Source organism: Ochotona curzoniae, unplaced genomic scaffold (assembly GCF_017591425.1).
Source record: "Ochotona curzoniae isolate NIBS_2020 unplaced genomic scaffold, NIBS_Ocur_1.0 contig_2699, whole genome shotgun sequence".
NCBI lineage: Eukaryota > Metazoa > Chordata > Mammalia > Lagomorpha > Ochotonidae > Ochotona > Ochotona curzoniae.
The window spans coordinates 5572191-5591341 of NW_024465561.1; the positions used below are offsets into that span (position 1 = coordinate 5572191).

General features: G+C 58.3%; 1 protein-coding gene across 2 annotated transcripts; it reads right to left on the reverse strand.

Moving 5' to 3' along the window:
- Positions 1–2438: 2438 nt before the first annotated feature.
- MAG (myelin associated glycoprotein) lies at positions 2439–17210 on the reverse strand. Of its 2 annotated transcripts, XM_040976664.1 has the most exons (11): positions 17130–17210; positions 15318–15376; positions 14942–15010; positions 14373–14741; positions 13025–13321; positions 12640–12897; positions 10102–10362; positions 4733–5020; positions 4296–4392; positions 3660–3759; positions 2439–2935 (listed from the first exon to the last, which is right to left on the reverse strand). In XM_040976664.1, exons 3-11 carry the CDS (start codon positions 14985–14987, stop codon positions 2771–2773), a joined length of 1881 nt encoding a protein of 626 aa, XP_040832598.1. In that variant the 5' UTR covers positions 14988–15010; positions 15318–15376; positions 17130–17210; the 3' UTR covers positions 2439–2770. The 2 variants fall into 2 exon arrangements, with proteins under 2 accessions (XP_040832598.1, XP_040832599.1); XM_040976665.1 differs by lacking the exons at positions 15318–15376; positions 17130–17210 and having other exon boundaries at positions 13025–13142; positions 13269–13321; positions 14942–14987.
- Positions 17211–19151: the final 1941 nt, after the last annotated feature.

The window sequence follows — 19151 nt, forward strand, 5'->3', positions numbered from 1 at the left end:
GAAGGTGCCACCAGCCTTTGCTGCCCCTGGGGAACCCTACCCCGGGCCTGAACCTAGCCCGAAGAGGCATGTCCAGGCAACCCTGTCCCTTCTGTCTCCTCCCTTCGCCCCCTTACGGAGTCCATCAGCGTCGTTCTAAGAGATCCCACGATATCCACACTGCCGGAAGTCGCTGCCTTCTCAAGCAGACACACTCATCTTGGAATACTGGGGGTGCGCTGCTTGGACGAACCTGACCTTGTTTCAACCTGACCTTGCCCTATCTGTGGAACTCTAGAATTATTTTTACTTAATATACTTCTTTAAATCAATAACGGATTGTTCTTTAAGGTGGATTTCTTTCCTTATTTCTTTTTTTTTTTTTCCTACTTGGCGTCACTCTAAGCTGTTATATATATTTAAAACAAACAAAAAACACCTAGTCACCAGTCTGGTGTGGCAAGCTCACTTTTGCCCTGACACTGAGTAACAAAGGGATAGCAACGTGCCTAGTTCCCAGACACCCCCTCTCTGCCCCAACATTACTCCACACCATGCACAGTGCCCACACTGCCATAATCCTCGGGGCGAAGCCCTCACCAGGGATTCCTACCATGCCAGACCTGCTGGATTGGGGCAGGGAAGATGTGTCTGGGGGGGCCCGTGGGCCAATGTGCAGAGCACTTCCACCCCGTGCTGGCGAGCCCCCAGCCCCTCCACGGGAGCAGGTGTCAGCAGCTGCACTTTGGTCTGACTGGGCATTACTCATTTCACCTGCTGCTCCATGCGCAAGGGCAGGGTCCTGACTCCCACCCTGCACCCTCTACCTCCTTCAAAACCCAGGGCAGGGGGCCAGCACTGGCACAGAGATTAAGACACTGCTCGGAACATTCTCATCCCATCTTGGAGGGTGTGGGTTCCAGTCCTGGCTCCTCTTCTGATCCATCTTCTTGCTGATACACATCCTGGGTGGTCTGAGGTCTTGGGTGTCAAGTGGGAGACTGAGATTGAGTTTGGGGTTCTGAGTTGTGCCCCAATTGTGGTAAGCATCTGGGGAGGGTACCAGTGGATGGAAGGCACCATTCTCTTCCTTCTGAATCAATAAAATAAAAGCCAGAGCAGGCGTGGTGACATGGGGCACACTGCAGCCTGTGAGCCCACATTCCAGTCCTGGCTGCACTGCAGACACACACAGCTCCCTGATAATGCACTTGGGAAAGGAGCGGAAGACGGTCTAAGTGCTTTGGCACCTGCCAGACCTGGAAGGAGTTCCTGACTCCTGGTTTTGGCCTGACCAAGCCCTGGCTGTTGCAGCCACTCAAGGAGTGAACAAGCAGATGTAAGATCTCTCTCTCTCTCTCTCTCCCTCTCTCTCTCTGTAGCTGCGTTTCAAATAAGTACACAGATCTTTAAAAATAAATAAATAAAGCTGAAGTCCCTGTGACCTGTGGCTGTTTCCAGAATGTCAGTGTGCCACAGAGGCAATGACGTCCCAGCATGGGCTGGGACTCAGATCTGTGCTCGGCATCACCGGCCATGTGACCTCATGGAGGCAACTTAACACCTCTGCACCGGCAGACTCTCTAGGCGTGTGAGCATGCGTCAGAGGCACCTGTCGGGCCCCAGCCCCTAGCCCTGGCCCCATTTAATTGGGGCTGAGATGGGCTTTTCTGACAACTTTGCAGGCATGTCACGGCTGCAGGCTGGACTGCACTTGGCGGACCAGTGTCATAGCTGTTAGGGAAGGTGGAAGGAGAGTAATTCACAGATACAGGATGAGTGGGGAGGCACACAGTAAGTGCCCAATGAGCACCAAGTATGCCAACCAACACTGGACCACGAGACACCCCCCACCCCACCCCAGCCGACCTGGAGCAGCCACAAAGTGATGCCAGCGAATGGAGCCAGCTGGGTATGCCAGAACAGGGAGCAGGACGACTGTGGCAAGCACCAGTGTTACAGTGACCCTGGCATCTCGGCTGCTCCACTGTGCCCCAGCTCCCTGCTAGTGAGCCTGGGAAAGCAGTGAAAGACGACCCAAGGCTACCCACGTGGGCTGGAGTTTCAAGCTTCTAACTTCAGCCTGGCCTTTCCCTAGTTGCTGCAGCCATTTGAGGAGTGAATCAGTGGTTGGAAGATTCTCTCTTTCTCATCCCCCTTGGCACACTACAAATGGCTTGGGCTCAATATGGTCGATTGACCTGACTGCAGGATTGAGTCATGGAAAGTTACCCGAAAGTCAGAACTGACCTAGCCACAGGCTCACTGTGTGTGTGAGTGTATGTGTGTGTGTTGGGCAGGGGGCACCTTATTGGGAGTAGGTCTAGAATGAGGGCTGGAATCCTTAGGCCCAGCAGAGGGCAGGGAGGAAGTAAGGGCCAGTTCTGGACACAGAGGCCTGGCAGGCTCCCTCCAGGACCAGTCACATGCCATCATGATCCAGGCTGGCATCTGTCATCGGGGTCTTTATTTCATGTTCCTTATGTACAGGTTCTGGGGCCAGGGGCAGGGGCAGGGGACCAGGCAGGGGCAGTAATAAATAACACGCACAGACAGAGCTCCCCTCCGGACACAGAGGGTTAGAGGAGGTTAGAGGGGAGCCGTGGTGTGGGGGTGGCCAGCAGGGAGGGAAGGGCGGCTGGGTCCCCAGGGACCACTCCATCACCGGATCCCCGGCTCCTTCCTGCCCCACTCCCCGCTGCCATGGGGAGGAAGGGAGCCCGCAGCCAGTGGGGGCCAGCGAGGGTCCTGAGGGGAGGGGTGTGGCTGCCCCGGCAGCCCCCAAGTCCCCTCACTTGACCCGGATCTCGGCGTATTCGGCCAGCTCCTCCGTCAGGGTGTAGCTGTCTTTGGTAGGCCGCTTGCCCAGCTCCGAGTGGGAGTAGCTCAGGTCCAGCTCCTGGGGCTCCCCGCGCAGGCCCAGCAGCCTCCTCTCAGTCCCCAGGCGCCTCTCGCTCTGTGAGAACCAACAGTCTGCTCAGAGACGGCCTGGGGCCACACCCAGAGCATCCATCCGCATCCCTGCGGTTAGCAGTAGGAGCCATCTTCCTTGGGGACCTCCAGCATGCCCCACAGCTCCACCCCACACCAGCCCCGCTGCCTGAGGCTCCTACACACCACCCTGTCCCTGTTTGCCCACAGCAACAGGGACACATAAGACAGACTCCCCAGTGCACCTGCCTGGGGTTAAGTACCCATCAGGACCCCGCCTTCCCAGATATCAGGAACCACCTGCTGCAGCCCAGCCACTGCTTGCACCCCAGCACAGTTTGTGTCCCTCTGCCTCCACCCACCACAGGTGCTTGGACACACACAGGACAGGCAGGAGCAGAAAGGGGACATGACACACAAGGCCGGGAGACCACCGCGGCCACCAGACGGGAACGCACGAAGCATGCACACAGGCCCCGGGCCCGCGGAGGGGGTCTCCGGGGCAGGCACACTGAGGCCCCCGGAACCTACCTCCCGGGGCTCTCAGTGACTCTCCAGGGTTGGGAGCTCTCTGGACTATTGGAGAAGGAAACGCAGTCACAGGTGCAGGCGGGGGTGGGGAGGGCTGCCAGGGACCCCATAGGCGGGGTGCCTGCAGGGACTGCCCAGCCCTCAGCCCATGCCTCCTTCCTCTCCCTCCCCAGTTCTCCTGGGTGTCCCCACTTCCCCCAAGCAGCCTGGGCCCTCACCTCATATTTGTCAGGTGCCCCAGAGATGCGGAAGTCGCTGCTGAACAGGACGGGTGGGTTGTCCCCTGCAGAGAAGCTGGGACTCTGTGTCACGTTCTTTCTGCGGGGGTAGCACGCATTAGCCCCGGTTGGGGGAGAGCCCCAGGCCTCCCTCAGCCTGCCCTTCTGCCTCAGCAGTCTGTCCCAGGGGACCCCAATATGGCTCTTTCTGCCTAAAATGAGGCCTCCAACCCCCTCTCCTGTCCAGGGGCTCTTGACCGAGGATGACTCCCTAGGGGATCCTGGCTCTACCCCTTTGCCGAACCCCAGCCTTAGTTCCCTGCCTGCCCCTCACCCTCCGCCCCCGCTGCATGCATGTGGCACTTGCAGGGAGAGAAGTTTGAACAGGGACTGGTTGGTGCAAGCATGCCACTAGGAGTAAAGGGCACGGCCCCTCCATGCCAGGCGGCTGGGGCTGCGGCTCAGGTGGCAGCCATGGATGTGCGTGGGTACACGGGCCACAAAGGATGTATGCCCAGGTGCTCTCCCCCTAACCTCCCAGTCGGCAGAAGGCACCCTCGTCCTGCCACCTCTGGGCCTCCACTGCTCCCCTGCCTCGGGCCCCCGCCCCCAGATCAGCCCCCCTCAGACACTCACTTTCTGCGCGTCTGGGTAATGTAGCAGACAATGGCAATTAGGATGGCGAAGGCGACCACGGCTCCCACAGGCCCGATCTTGGCCCACATCAGTCGATCTGAGGACAAAGAAGATTGAGAGCCTGAGGGCCTGCTGCCGGTGGCCCGGAAGTTCTTGGGAGCGAGTGGGGTTGTGACGGCCTGGATGCCGCCGCAGCTGGCACAGCCTGCCCTGGTGGCCTGGCCAGGCGGCCCCCCAGCTCTGTGTGTCATCCGTGTGTCCGCCGGAGGGCCCAGGAGAGAACTCATTAAGCGTTTTTCTTCTTACCAGCCAGCAGAGGAGTCTTCCGCCATTTCCTACAGGTGTACAGCAGGTACGGGACTGGGCCACACCCACAGGCGGTCAGCTCAGGGTCACTAGGAGCCCTTTCCCTCCCGGCCAGGGTCCACAGTACTCACGGGCTCCCTGGAAGGGTAGCTCCAGGCTCTTGGTGCCATACAGGTTGCGGGAAGTACAGATGACCCGGGGCGGGGCCTGGGCCTGGCCCCGCAGCGTGAGGACACTGGTGAGCAGCAGGCCGCTGCGCTCCGAGTACACGAACTCTCGCTCGGTCTCGTTCACGGTCACGTTGCGCGAGGGCAGCTCGAAGGCCACCGATGGCTCCGGGTTGGATTTCACCACGCACAGGCACTGCACGGTGTCCCGGGCCGCGGCGCAGTGTGACTCCAGGAGGATCACAGGGGCGACTGCAGGGGTGCAGGGGGGAGAACCAAGCCCAGGTGAGAGGTGAGTGAGGGCAGCGATGGCGCAGGAAGCCTGGCGTGGGGCACACGAGGCCGGGCAGTCAGGCAGGGGCGCGGTCACAGGGCGCAGGGCCCCTGGGCTGTGCCTCCAACGCCTTTCTCTGCCTCAGCGAGCTGGCCCAGCTGTGCTGCAACCAGGCCAGCCCTGATCAAACCACACACCCGCCACACCCTGGTGCTTGATGCACCTTCCTTTGGAACCCCCAATCAGCCGGCCCCACCTCAGGGTGCTCTGGGGCACTCGCCCAGGGAGCTGCCATGCCGCCGTCTTTGGGGTGACTCCAGCTGCACGCTTGGTCCCTCAAACCAAGCTGGATACTTGCCCCCTTGTTCCCTCTTTCTCCCACCTGATCCAGCTGGTCTGCCGTACATCACACCATGGAGCTCCCTGCTCAAAGCCCAGCTGGCACAGTGCTCTGCATCACTCAGGATAAAGGGCAGATTCTGAGCGGACAGGGGAGTCGCCGCTGCCTCTGCTTCTCCACCCTGGCTGGCTCCTGCCTGTCAAGCTCCCTGCTGAGCACCTGTCCGCACAGGGGCACACACTAGCCAGCTCTGGGTTCTCCCGGCCCTGCCTGGCTCTGGGAGATCCGTGGATTCTCCCAGCTCTCGAGGCCTTACACAGGGACCCAGGCGGCCAGCCACCTGCTCCCTGGCCTCTGACCTCCCCGCACCCCACCCCGTCCCTCCCACAGTTGCCCCCACTTCCTCTTCATGGCATCCCACTCCTCCTCCACAGGCTTCCCCATTGCCACCAGTACAGAGCTACCATCTTCTACCTGAGGTCATTTTGTCGAACCTGGATGGTAAAAATAGTACTGGTAATTTTTTTTCTTTTCTTTCATTTTTCAAAATGTAAAAGTTCTGTTACAGCATCGAGTGCTGCTTTTTAAACCCTGTTCTCTTTCCCTCCCCTGCTGGCTGCAAGCTGAGCTCTCAGTCCTGACCCACACCTGCTCACCCTGGAAGACCCTTGACTCACCGGCGCCACCCGGTGGCGATTTGCCCCAACAACAGAGCCTCCCCTCCCAGGTTGAGCCAGGGATATCTGCAAGTCCTGCACCCCAGACCCAACCAACCGTGAGTCAGAAACTATCTCATCTGCTCCGAACACACACAGATTTGTTCTGACTGGTCCCTCGACACCACACAGTAACAACTGAGTACATGGCACTGAGGTTGCATTAGGCTTTGTGGGTCATCTAGACGTGAGTTTAAGCATAAGGCAGAGGCGGGTGCGGTGGCACAGCAAGTGGAGCTGCCACGTGCAGCGCTCACATCCCATGTGGAAGAGAACCCGCCCTTTCAGCCAGCTGCTCTGCTTCTGATCCAGCTCCCTGCTAACATGCCTGGGAAAGCAGTGGAGGACAGCTCAAGCATCCAGGCCCCTGTCCCCAGATGGGAGACCTGGAGGCAATTCCAGGCTTCTGGCCCAGCCCCAGCCATGGGGACCATTTGGGGAGTGAACCTGCAGTTGGAAGATCGCTCTGTCACACTTCCCCCTCCCCGTCTCTCTCTCTCTCTCTCTCTCTCATTCTGCTTTTTTAAATAAACAATCAACATTTGAAACAAATCTCCCAAGCCGAGTGCACAGGAAGACGTGGGTAGATTACATACAGTCACTGTGACCCTGAGGTGAGTGATTTGAGCACCTGCAAGCTTGGGAAGCCACTGGAGGTCCCCCAGACACTGCTCCCTAAGACCCCAGGGATGACCTCAGCAGGGAACATTCCTGCTGGAGCCTCCAACAGTTTCTAAGACTGCTCAACACGCCATTACTGCTATGCTCACCAGTTAGCAACACACAGGAACTGCATTCCAAAGCTTCCAGTGGTCAAGTGTCCGCCCTGCATGCTGGGACCACTCATGCCAGCACACCCTGCCTGTAGACAGGCTCTCCGCAGCAACCTGGGGAACCCTGCAGAACCCGGACTCCTCACTGGACAAACCCCGACATTGTTCAGAATCGGGAAGACTGTGCGGGGCTCCTGCTCTGCCACCTGCTGGCTGCAGGAGGCCACTACACGTCCTTGCAGCTCCACGCTGAAGTTCTCGCCTGCCCAGACAGGGGGGGGTCAGGGACCATGAGACCAGGAAGCTGGGTACACACCTGACACACTTCGCACCCCATGCAAGTCATCGTCCCCACTCATAGAGACAGGGATTGAGGCTTGGCGAGGCTGGCATCGCTGGCTCCTGCACCAGATGGGAACAGAGCTGGCGTTCTGAGCCAGGTCTGCTCACCTATGTTGGGTGCCAGACACGAGGAAAACTCCAGTTTCCTTCTGTGTAACTTGGGGGACAATAGTCCCCCCTCCCAATCCGGTGTTTGTAAGGACAAAATAGGTCAACACACACCAGACACCGTTGCACTCGGTAGGAGTAGTCTAACTCTGAGTTAAGATGCACAGGGAGACGTGTGCAAGGTGACACGCTGGGGCCTGGGGAAGAACACGGGCTGCACAGCTGGGCCAGGGCACAGGGCCCTGCTGCCCGCACCTCCAGGGGACGGAAGGTCTCAGGCTCCAACCTCTCCATGCTCAGGAGAAGGCAGACTGATTACACCCTGGGTGGAATGGGGGCTGAGAAGCAGCAGGGGATTTCAGAGCTGGGGGTCCCAGGGACTCTGGGATGACCGTGGCTTTGCACAGCCAGCCCCCCTGCCAGGCCTGGACCATGTCTTGCCCTTCCTGCCCTCCTGCAGCTAAAGGGGACCATGAGGACAACACATACCAACCAAGGACCCTGCAGGACAAACCCTGCCGAGAGCTCGTGACTTGGTCCAGGAAAGGCACCTAAGTCAGGTTTTGCTGCCTTTGCTGGGATTTGCCTAAAAGTGTTGGTGCTGCGGTGCAGTGAGCGTGCTCAGTGGCTGCTCAGATTCGCAGAGGATGCCTGCCTCTCTTACTCGCAGAGTGCCTGGGTTCGAGTCCCAGCTCCACCCCCAACCCCAGCCTCCTGCTTAATGTGTACTCTGGGAGGCAGTGATGATGGCTTAAGGACTTGGGAGACCCACACCGCGTTCTGGGCTTCTGGCCTTGACCTTGCCCAGCCCTGGCTGCTGTGAGCATTTGGCACGTGAACTGGCAAAAAGGAGAGCCGCCTGACTTGTCTCTCTGCCTCTCAAATAGTAAATAAACATGAGAAGGCAACAGAGCCACCAGTTCAAGGTCTGGGGGAAGCAGGGCTCAGGAGACAGGCATGGAGAGGGCGGAGCCCCACACAGCTGTCCGCCACGATGGCCTCAGGTTCCCAGAGAGAAGGGAGACAGCGCCACAGGAAACAATCTGCATCTGGCAACCAGGTTCTGATTCCTGTGTGTGGACGACATGACTGGCATGTACTGGCTACAGAACCTTCCAGCAAATTCCTGGGATGGGAGCCACAGCAGGTGGCCTAATGAAGGCTCCTCCAGAGGCAAAATCTGGAGAGCAGAAGCCAAGTCCGGGAGGAAGCAGGGCAGGTGGGACCTGGGAGGTGACACTGCATGGCTGGAGGGTGGAGTTCAGCCCGGAGAGCTGCTGGGGGGAGCAGGGAGGTTGCTGGTGAGGGGGACAGGGCGGAGGGGGGTGTCAAGGAGAGCCACAGTGCTAGGGTGTTGCCCTCCCAGGGCAGTGGCGTCCCTCTATTCCCGCATTCTGGACTGTGTCCGTCCACAAGCTCCCAGTCCTCTGGATGTTATGGTCCTAACTCCCTGACCAGCACTCTGCCTGCTCACAGCTGTTCGTAGCTGGCTGTGTGGCATGGTGGGTGAAGCCGCCCCTGATGACACCAGCATCCCATTTGAGTCCCAGCTTCTGCACTTGCTAATGTGCCAGGGCAGGCAACAGAAGATGGCTGCTGCCACCTGCAGAAGAGGCCGGGGGATGCAGTTCCTGGCTTCTGCCTGTGGGCGGGCCCAGCCCCAGCCATATCGCCATTTGAGGAATAAACCAGTGAATGAAACTTTTGGTTCCCTCCCTCCATGCTCTTTATCACTTTGTCTGTCAAACAAATAAATATTTAATTTAAAAAACAAAAGCAGGACTTAGCACAACTGCTCAAGCGGCTAATCCACCTCTAAGTGACAGCATCCCATGTAGGTGCTGGTTCATGTCCTGACTGCTCCACTTCCTATCCAGCTCCCTGCTTGTGGCCTGGGAAAGCAGTGCAGGACAGCCCAAAGCATTGGGACCCTGCACCCGTGTGCAGACCTGGAAAAAGCTCCTGGCCTCAGACTGACTCACCTCCAGCTATTGGCCATTTGGGGAGTAAACCAGAGGATGGAAGATCTTTCTCTGTGTTTCCTTCTCTCTGGAAATCTACCTTTCCAATCAAAATAAGTAGATCTTTTAAAAACAAATAAATAGGGCCCGGCACAATAGCCTAGTGCCTAACTACTCCCCTTGTACGTGCCAGGATCTCATATGGGTGCTGGTTCATGTCTCAGCGGCTCCACTTCCCATCCAGCTCCCTGCTTGTGGCCTGGGGGAGCAGAGGAGGACGGCCCAATGTCTTGGGACCCTGTGCCTGAATAGAAGACCCTGAGGAAGCACCTGACATTTGGCTCTGATCGGCTAGGCTCTGGCCATTGCGGTTATCTGGAGAATAACCGAGCGGATGAAGGACGATCTTTCTCCATGTCTCTTTTTTTTCTATGTAAAATCTATCCTTCCAGTAAAAGTCAATAAATCTTTTTAAAATGATAAATGATCAACTGCTTCTTTAACATGTTCTGATGTCACAACACTTAGCTGTGATGTGCAACTGCTGTGTGACCTTGGGCTGGGACCTGTTCTCTCTGGGCTTCCGTTTCCTTCTGTGGAAACTAAGGATGGTAACAGGAGATTTTTCACAAGTGGAGCCCCACGCAACGACCCCAATAGGTCCACAGGGGTCAAGGATCAAGGTCAAGGCTCCTGTGGCCAGGCGGGATCCAGAAAGCACCCCAGTATGCCAGATGTCTATTGTGGAGCCAGCAAGTCCCCGCCCAGGCTGGGAGTGGGCTGGCGGCTGGGGTCTGTGGGGGTGCGAGTGGGACTTACACTCCACGGACAGGTTGAAGGCAGTCGCCCGCTGGCCGAACTGGTTCTCGGCCACACACCAGTACTCCCCGTCATCCTCAGGTGTGACGGCCGGCAGCTCCAGCTGCAGCTCGCTCTCGTAGATGACGGTGGCCAGGATCTGCTTTTCCTTGAAGATGGTGAGGATGGGGTCTGGGTTGCTCTGCGTGGAGCACAGGATGGACACCGTCTCCCCCTCCACGGCCACCATCGTCCCGTTCACTGTCGGCTTCCAGGGTGCATCTGGAGGGGGGGCAGAGAGAAGCAGGACACCGGCTGGAGCCGTGACCCGCAGGTGCCTTATACCTGCCACGACACCCAGGATGGCCCAGTGACCCTGGGTCCTGGACCTCCTATCTACAAGACACCAGGCCCTGTGTGCAGAGGGCTTGTCTCTGGATCCTGGGTGGGAGCTCAGGTCTTAACCCTTCTGAGCCTCGCTTTTCTCATATGGGAGATGGGCTCAACAAGAGTGTTACTCTCACAGGGGTGACCATGGGACATTCCCTGAGAACCCGTATTGTGAAATACATGCTTGGTGGGGCCGGAAGTGGCTTAGTAAGCTAATCCTCCACCTGTGTTTCTAGCATCCCGTATGGACGCTGGTTCATGTCCCAGCTGCTCTACTTTCCATCCAGCTCCCTGCTTGTGGCCTGGGAAAGCAGTAGAGGATGGCCTAAGACCTTGCACCCACGTGGGAGACCCGGAAGAAGCTCCTGGCTTTGGATCGACTTAGCTCTGATCATATGGTCACTTGGGATATAAACCAATGGATGGAAGAGCTCTCTGCGTCTCTCCTCTTGGTAAATCTGCCTTTTGAGTCGAAATAAATACATTTTTTAAATACATGTTTGGGAAGGTGGGGTGACTGCCCTAGAGAGAACTGGAAGGGGCAGTGGCTTTTTTTTTTTTTAAGATTTATTTATTTATTTACTGGAAAGTCAGATACACAGAGAGGAAGATCTTCCATCTGATGATTCACTCCCCAAGTGAGTGCAATAGCCAATGCTATGCTGATCCGAAGCCAGGAGCCAGGAACTTCTTCTGGGCATCCCACACAGGTGCAGGGTCCCAAGGCTTTAGGCCGTCCTCGTCTGCTTTCCCAGGCCACAAGCAGGGAGCTGGATGGGAAGTGGAGCTGCTGGGATTAGAACCGGTGCCCATAGGGGATCCAGGCACGTTCAAGGCAAGGACATTAGCCGCTAGGCCACGCTGCCGGGCCTGGCAGTGGGCTTTAAATAGAACAGGTAGGGAAGGCTTCAGGGAGATGAGGAGGAAGTAGGAGATTTCTGGGGCAAAAGCGTTAAGTTATGCCCAGGACCCGCTGAGCAAACGTTAGCTGTGGCTGTGGTTGTTACGATCAGGGCCTTGAGCACTTTGCCTCAATGAGTGTCTGTGAATGAATGGAGGGAGGGAGGGACGAGGGATGGATGCGAGGATGGAGAGCCTGCGCTGGGTTTCCAGCTAAGAATCCTGCTCTAAGCAGCCCCCTCCCCCATGCACACCCAGGCCTACAATGTTCACCTGATGGACCAGCTGAGTCCCAAAGTGCCCTCACCTCTCCCATTTGTTTCTTTGTTTTGGTTTAGTTTTGTGTTCTTACTTTTGTTGTTTTGTTTTGCTTTATAAAAGACAAAAACAAATCTTCTTGGGCCCAGTGCAGTAGCCTAGTGGCTAAAGTCTTAGCCTTGCATGCGCCTGGGATCCCATTCGGGCATTGGTTCGTGTCCCAGCTGCTCTGTTTTGCCATCCAGTTCTCTGCTTGTGGCCTGGGGTCACAGGAGAGAATGATCCAAGTCCTTGGATCCCTGCACCCAAATGGGAGACCTGGAAAAAGCTCCTGGTCCCTGGCTTTGGATCGGCTCAGCTCTGACCATTGCAGCCCCTTGGAGAGTGAACCAGCGGATGGAAGATCTTTCTTTCTGTCTCTCCTTCTGTCTGTAAATCTGCCTTTCCAATAAAAACAGTCTCCGGCCATACCACCCTGAACACGCCTCATCTCCCCCCAAAAATAAAATAAATATTAAAAAAAAAAAAATTGTTCCTCTGGTTCACTCGTCAAATGTCAGTAAACCTTGGGGGAGCCTGGCTGAAGCCAGGAGCCAGCAAGGAACTCAACCCAGGCCTCCCGCGTGGGTGGCAGGCTCCCAGCTACTTGAGGCATCCCTGGGCCTCCCAAGGTCTGTGTAAACAGGAACTGGAGCCAGGGATCCGAGCCTCATACTCCGGCGTGTCTGTGACTGCACCCTAGCTGCTGGGCTCAGCGTCCACCCCCTAGGACCAGAAGAGATTCCACTCCCCCCCCCGGAATCTGAATTTAAGGGGCTGCCCTGTGGCAGGGACCCTTGTGCTCTCATCTTGTCCTGGCAGGGAGAGTGGGTCCCAGCTGCTGTGCTGGAAACACAATCCTCACTCCCTCACCCCGGACCTGGACAGCAACAGTGGTCCAACCCGCCTCCCTTCTCCCTCCCTGGCAGGGGCAAGTCCGCTGCCTGTGCAGGACCAGCTCGCACCACTCACACATGACGCCGAGCTGCACGGTGCGGTTGTCCTGGCCGTAGGTGTTCTCTGCCAGGCAGGCGTAGACGCCGTCGTCGGCGGGCGTCACCTCTTCCAGCTCCAGGTACAGGCTCTCAGCCACTGCCTCCCGCAGCACCATGCCGTCCCGCATCCAGGTCAGCAGCGGCAGCGGGTTGCTGTCCGCCCCGCAAACCAGGCTCACGTGGGAGCCCTCGATGGCCTCCACCGAGGAGTTCATCTCCACAATCACCGGAGGGTCTGAGGCCCGCACACATGCCGAGGTCAGCGGGCAGGTGCAGCGGGCTCAGAGGCGTTGCTCCGACCCTCCCTCGGCCCCTGCTCAGGTCCCGCCCAGACCCCGCCCCCGGCCCGCACCCAGGCTCACACTTGACGTCCAGGCTGGCGTAGCCTTCGAACTGCAGGGTGGTGTTGGGGAAGGTGGCCTGGCAGCCCAGCCGGTGGCCGTTGACCTCCCTGGTGGGCACGAAGTGGAGCAGCGACACCTGCACCCAGGTGCCCTCGTCCTCACGCAGCCGCCCCAGCACGGCTGGCTCCCCTAGGTTCTCGTGGCCCAGCCAGCTCAGCTCTGGCCGCAGCTCGGGACAGTTGTCCGGCACCATGCAGCTGACCTCCACTTCTGTGCCTGCCACCACTTCCGGGGGCACCACGATGTTTGGGGTGTCTGTGAGAGCCAGGGAAGGAAGGAGGGCTGAGGCAGCAGCCTCCCTGGGACTTCCTTGCACCCCCTCCCTATCCTGGACCCGCACTTCCCTCCCAACTCCTTCCTCTTCGTGCCCTTCCTCCTCAGAAACCCTGTGCAAACCTAGGCAGGCAGCAGTCATGATGGAGGTGATGCTAAGGGCTTGATTTGCACAAAAGGACCTGAAGCCACAGCTAGTGTGGTGAACCTGACCTTCACACCCGTGCCTCTGGCCTCAGAAGCTGTACCCCTGACACTCCGTGACCCCCTGAGGAACCCCACCCTTGCTTGGGTTCGCCCTCCTGCCTGTGTGTGGGTGAGTGCGTGTGACTGCTCTAAACTGCCATGCTTCAAATGGGTGCCAGAAAATGGAGCCAGATGTTTATTTTGGGACAAAAGTTTCGATTTTTAAAAAATTAGACTTTGGATTTTTGTTGCTGTTATTGTTGTTTAAGTAGTTATTTGAAAGGAAGAGTTAACAGATAGTGAGAGAGAGAGAGAGAAAGAGACATTCTTCATCTGCTGGTCACTCCTCCAAAAGGCCACAACGGCTGGAGCTGGGCCAATCTGAAGCCAGGAGTCAGGAGCTTCTTCTAGCTCCCCTACATGAGTGCAGGAGCTGTAGGGCTTGGGCCATCCTCTACTGCAGTCCCAGACCATCAGCAGGGAGCTGGATTGGAAGTGGAGCAGCTGGGACACAAACTGGTGCTCGCATGGAATACCAATACTGCGGGTGGCAGTTTTATTTGCTCAGCACAGCCCTGAGCCTCCAAAATCTGTTCTGAAACTATGTAGACCAGAGAAGTAAGTTGTCTAGGGTCAGCCAGCCTGGCCCCTGCCCTGTGGGCCTGCTGCTGTCAGAGCCAGGTGCACCTGCCATGAGTCAGCCCTGCAAGACTATGCTGGGCTCCAGACTCAACGATGCAGCTACTATGCAACCCTCCTGGGGAAGGCTGGGCTCAAGGGGGATTGTCTGCTGCACTCTGTCCCTCCCCGACGTCTCCCCTCCCCCTCCTGCCAGGGGGGCACTCACTGATGATGTCCAGCACGCTGTGCTCTGAGAAGGTGTACTGGTTGTAGCCACCCAGGTCCCCCCGGAAGTAGTACTTGCCGCCCAGCTCGGGGCTCAGGGTGCTAAGCAGGAGAGTGCAGTTGCGGAGGCCTAGGTCCCCTAGGAGGCGGCTGCGACCCTGGAAGCTTTCGTGCACGACTTGGGTGCGGGACTTGAAGACCACCGGGGGGTAGTTCTTGGGGTAGGGGCTGTTGAAGTACCAGACACCATGCACCACAGCAGGCCGCAGCTCGTCGGGGAAGTCGAAGCGGCAGGGGATGGAGACGCACGTGCCCTCGAAGGCTGAGATGGACGAGGGCATCCAGGCACCCCAGTGACCCCCGCGGGAGGCTGCAGTGGGCAGGACCACAGAGGCTAAAGGACACGTTCCACCTGTCACCCCCCCCCCCAACTCCCATCACCTCCCCTTGGCCTGGGCTGGGGTTGGGGGGTGGGGGGAAAGAGAGGTCCTGGAAGCTACAGACACAACCTCAGCCTGCTGGGGGGACAGGTTCCAAGGCCTGGGGTCCCCATAACCCCTGAATCGTTACCTGAAATCATAATCCAAAACAGGGGCAGCGCTGTGAGGAATATCATCGTGGATGGCAGGAGAGGGACAGCTGGACAGGGAGAGTTCAAGGTCAGCGAAGTGGACAGAGCCGCTGGGGGTGGGGGGGTAGCTCTGTTCAGGTGTCAGGAAGGGGCCCAACCAGATGTTTGCTACTGCTGCGATTTATAATCAGAGACACTGCCGCAGCACAGGCCACGCGCCAGGCCTCCAGGCACTGCAGGAGGAACCTGCTTGAGTCTCCTGTGACTGCTCAGACCCAAAGAGAGTGTTATTTGCCCCGCGGTCAGTCTGCAATCTTAAAACCAAGTTCTGCAGACTGGACCAGCCAGCTGTGGAAGTCAGTACCTGCCCCTCACCTCAGTCTCCCTGAGTTGGGGATGTCTTCTGGCTCCGTTGGAAGCTGCCAGCCACGGACCTGAAATGAGAGGCAGACAGGTGCCAGGGGGGCGGAGCCTGGGCACTCCCGCCCTGCTGTGGGTCAGCACGCTGCCCTGGGAGGGGTTGGGGGGGGGGGTTGTCTGTCATATAGGGAAGCTTGAGGCCTGTTCCACACCGCCTTGAAGTTGAACAGCCCCCTCCCCCACTGCTACGGAGCAGGGATGTGGGAGAACCGTGGGGGAGGGGAAGGGCAGAGGCAGTAGGGAGCCTCAGGGCTGTGTGGTGGTGAGTGGGATAAGGGAGCAGATGTCCCCCGGGGGTGGCAGGCAGGGACCCAGCACTCAATGACAGGGTTTCAGGGCATCGGCATTCCCAGCATGCCGCGGGAATTCCTGCCGCCCTCTCCCACCCCACGGGCGGCCGCTGGTGTAAACCCCCCCCCCCCCGCCCGCACCTCCCAGAGGCCAGCGCCCTGTACAAAAGAGCCCTGTTCCCTCCTGGAGAGTGTGCCTCCTCCTGGGGGGCTTCCAGGGTAGGTGGGCAGTGAGAGAGGAGTCCAGCGTGAGTGGGGCCAGGAAGAACAGAGAGGGGAGCCAGACAGCACGCGCCCCTGGCACTGGGTCCCACAGCACTGGCGAGAGCCGCGGTCTCCAAACCATTGGCTTCTCCCAGCCTCTGCTGCCCACAGACACCAACGCACGCTGGGATCCATGCAAATGCCGCCAGGAAATGTGACAGACCCTGATCCCTGCCCCAAGGAGCAGGCTGACACGTCAGAGACTAGTGCAGCCATGGGATGGAGCCCTAAGTGCACATCCAGCTGCCCTGGGCCCATGGCTCACTCCATCTCGGAGGCAGCCCTGGGCTACCCAGTCTCCTGCCTGCCATGCACCTACAGAGACCTGGACATGGCCTTCAAGGCACCCAGAGGGCTTTGCAGGTGTTCTTTGCTCACACTCAAGAACCTGCACACGTGCACACATACACACACTGAAATGAGAGTCCCCAGTGTGGAGTATGACACAAAACAAATCCACCCTCATGATAATGCCATCCTTGCACCTGAATCAGGAAGGTACAGGTGAGAGCCAGCTTGTGACCTGGGCACACAGGTGAAGCCAGCATGTGGCCTGTGCATTCTTAACAGGGGTAAAGACAGCTTTGGGGTTAGGGGCTAAGACGATCGTAGCTGTCCCCTCGATGTGTGGCTCTCCTTTAAGGACCAGCTTCAGAGGAACCGTGACTGGAGGGAAAACATGTCCAGTTTCTTAAGTGGAGTGTCATGGGCAAAAGCTGAGAAGTGCCATTGCAAGACGCTTGATGGAAGGTACTTGCGGGAGGCAGGTGCGCGTGCACACACAGCTGGAGTGTACCCGGGGGCTCCTCCATAGCTCCCATCCGGATTCCAGGAGATGGAGACCCCAGCAAGTGGGCCTCTTCTGCACTTCATTCAGCCGCAGACCACTGCCACCTCATCTGCCCCAAAGTGTAGCCCTGCAGCCACGAGAGGTGCCCGGGAAAGCTCCCTGTTCTTGGAGAGGTCCCCGTTCTTTTTTTTTTTTTTTCCATGGTTGCTTCTCCCAAGTCCCACTTCTGTCCCCACTGTAGTTGCAGCACATCCCCAAAGCACTCCTAAATGATACCCTCCTTCATCCTAAATCAGTGGCTTATCACAGGGACCTTCTGTGGCCAGGAGTACCTCACCTTGTACAAGCTTCGGGCTTGGCTGGCCGCCGCTGTCCTGCCCCCGGGGTGCCCTGTCCTCCCGCGCTTGCCCGGGCCGTACTCACTCAGATGCTCGTCTCCTGCACCCTCTGCTCTGCAGGCCCAGCTCGCAGTCTCCTGGCGTCCCAGGCTCTGGGCCCCCACTTGCCAGCCCCTCCCCTTCCCCTGGGTGCCAGGGGCCGCCTGCCTCCAGGGCCCAGCTCCTCCCTGTCCCTGGGGGAGGGGGCACAAAGGGGCCCTTGTCACCGCAGGGCTCGGACCAGGCAGCCTGACTCCTGGGTTCTAGTAGCTCCTGCCTGGCCAGAGATGGGGCAAGAGGGGCCTGCCTTGCTGGTCCCCACTCCTCCATCATTGTACATCCTGAGTCTGGGTCCCTGGTGGGGCGCCGTCCCATTTCCCTACAAGCTCCATCCCTGAGGATAGGAGGCATTGCTTTTGGCGAGTCTCGGTGGCGATGTAGGGTGCCCTCTGGTCCCCAGTGTGGGCAGAAGGAGACAGGTCCTGTCCTTGCCTCGTCACCTTGTGTTTCCTGCACCCCCTATAGAACCCCTCCCCCTACAGTTACCCAGCTCTAGTTTCTTCTGGGTAATTTCAGGCGTCTGAGATGACCTTGAGTGTTCCATGTCTGATTCATGCTTTCTGCCAGGATCAGGGTGTTGCCTGTCTTGCTCTCCATCAATCTCTGCTCAGGGCTCAGCAGGAGCTGACTGCATTGCCCATGCATCCTGTGGTCTCAGGGCTTCCCAGCCCACCCATCTCCCGAGTCTGACTCCAACCACAGCCTGTCCATCCTGTATAGCCTGGATGCCACTTTCCCCAGAGGGCTTCCTGTCTATCCTGCCATGCCAAGTCCCTCTGTCTTGGTGCTGTCCTTTCTTCCTTGGCCCTCAGCATTCTTGCCATTTTGCACTCTGAGGATGCAGCTTAGCCCTTTGCTTTCTCACCTGGGCAGGTGATCTCAGAGAATGGTGCTGCAGCAGAAACTGTCTGTCTGTCTGTCTGTCTGTCTGTCTGTCGTACCTGCACCCTCTAGGACAGCACCTGCTGTCCAGATGGTCATACTGGCTTCAGGAAAGACCCTCATCATGTGCAGATGCCACAGGCTCCCCTCTGCCCCGCCCATGACCTCTGTCTGCAAGGCGGGACAGGCTGCCGAAGGTGGGATGATTGCGTGTAGCAGTGGTCTGCTCAGCAACCTGGCAACCTTCCCCGTTGGCATCTTCTATCCCCCTTCAGGGCAGAGCTGCGGGGAGCCAGGGTTCTTTTCCTCAAAGGAGAAGACAAGGGTGAGGGGCAGGGAAATCCCTCCGACCAGGGAGTGGGGAGGCGGTGGGAGAAGTCTGGAGGGGGAGGGGGAGCCGCACCCCACCTCGGGCTTCATGATGTCAGACTCTGCCCGTGCCTTTCCCAGCCTAGGACAAAGGACCATTGAGAGAAGGGCGGGGCTGGACGCCTGGGTCCTAGAGAAGAGAGGGGCCTGGTGCCTGGACTCGGGAGGAGGGCACCGAGACCCTGGCATCATGTGTCACAGCCTGCAGTATCATCCACCCCAGCCCCTGGGAGCTACGCACACGTGCTGTCCAGGGTCCCAGCTCCGCCCTGGGTGTGGCCTGCGGCTGACCCTGGGAAAGGAGGTGCAGACAGGTGTGTGTCCCACAGAGAGCATTGGCCACGCCTGCTTGAGAGCTGCAAGTTCAGACCCACCCATAGGAGGGAGGCAGGTGGAATAGGGAGAGGAAAGGGCCGGTGAGGGGTCTGTGAACCCAGAGGGTAGGCACTGCAGACATGAGGAACAGCTAGCCACCCTGCTGATTAAACTTATCTTCAGGGAACGGAGAGTACTGTTTTACTAAAGCTGCAAGTTAGGTGGCTTTAAAACTAGCCCATATAGGGATACAGCATCAGCACTGTGGGGTAGGCAGAAGGTTAGAGTTTCTTGGTTTGGGGATGCGCCCCATATCTGAGTTCCTGTTCAAGATTTGATATGCATATCTGATCCAGCTTCCTGCCAATGTCTCTGGGAAGGCAGCAGAAGATGGCCCAGGCACTTGGGCCCCTGCACCCACTTGGGGCACCCAGAGTTCTGG

Coding starts and splice junctions, on each gene's coding strand:
- MAG (XM_040976664.1), bottom strand. CDS start 14,987: ATGATATTCCTCACAGCGCTGCCCCTGTTTTGGATTATGATTTCAG. Junction 14,742..14,941: donor GTTTTGGATTATGATTTCAG/GTAACGATTCAG, acceptor TGCCCACTGCAG/CCTCCCGCGGGGGTCACTGG. Junction 10,363..12,639: donor CGTGCAGCTCGGCGTCATGT/GTGAGTGGTGCG, acceptor CCCCCCCTCCAG/ATGCACCCTGGAAGCCGACA.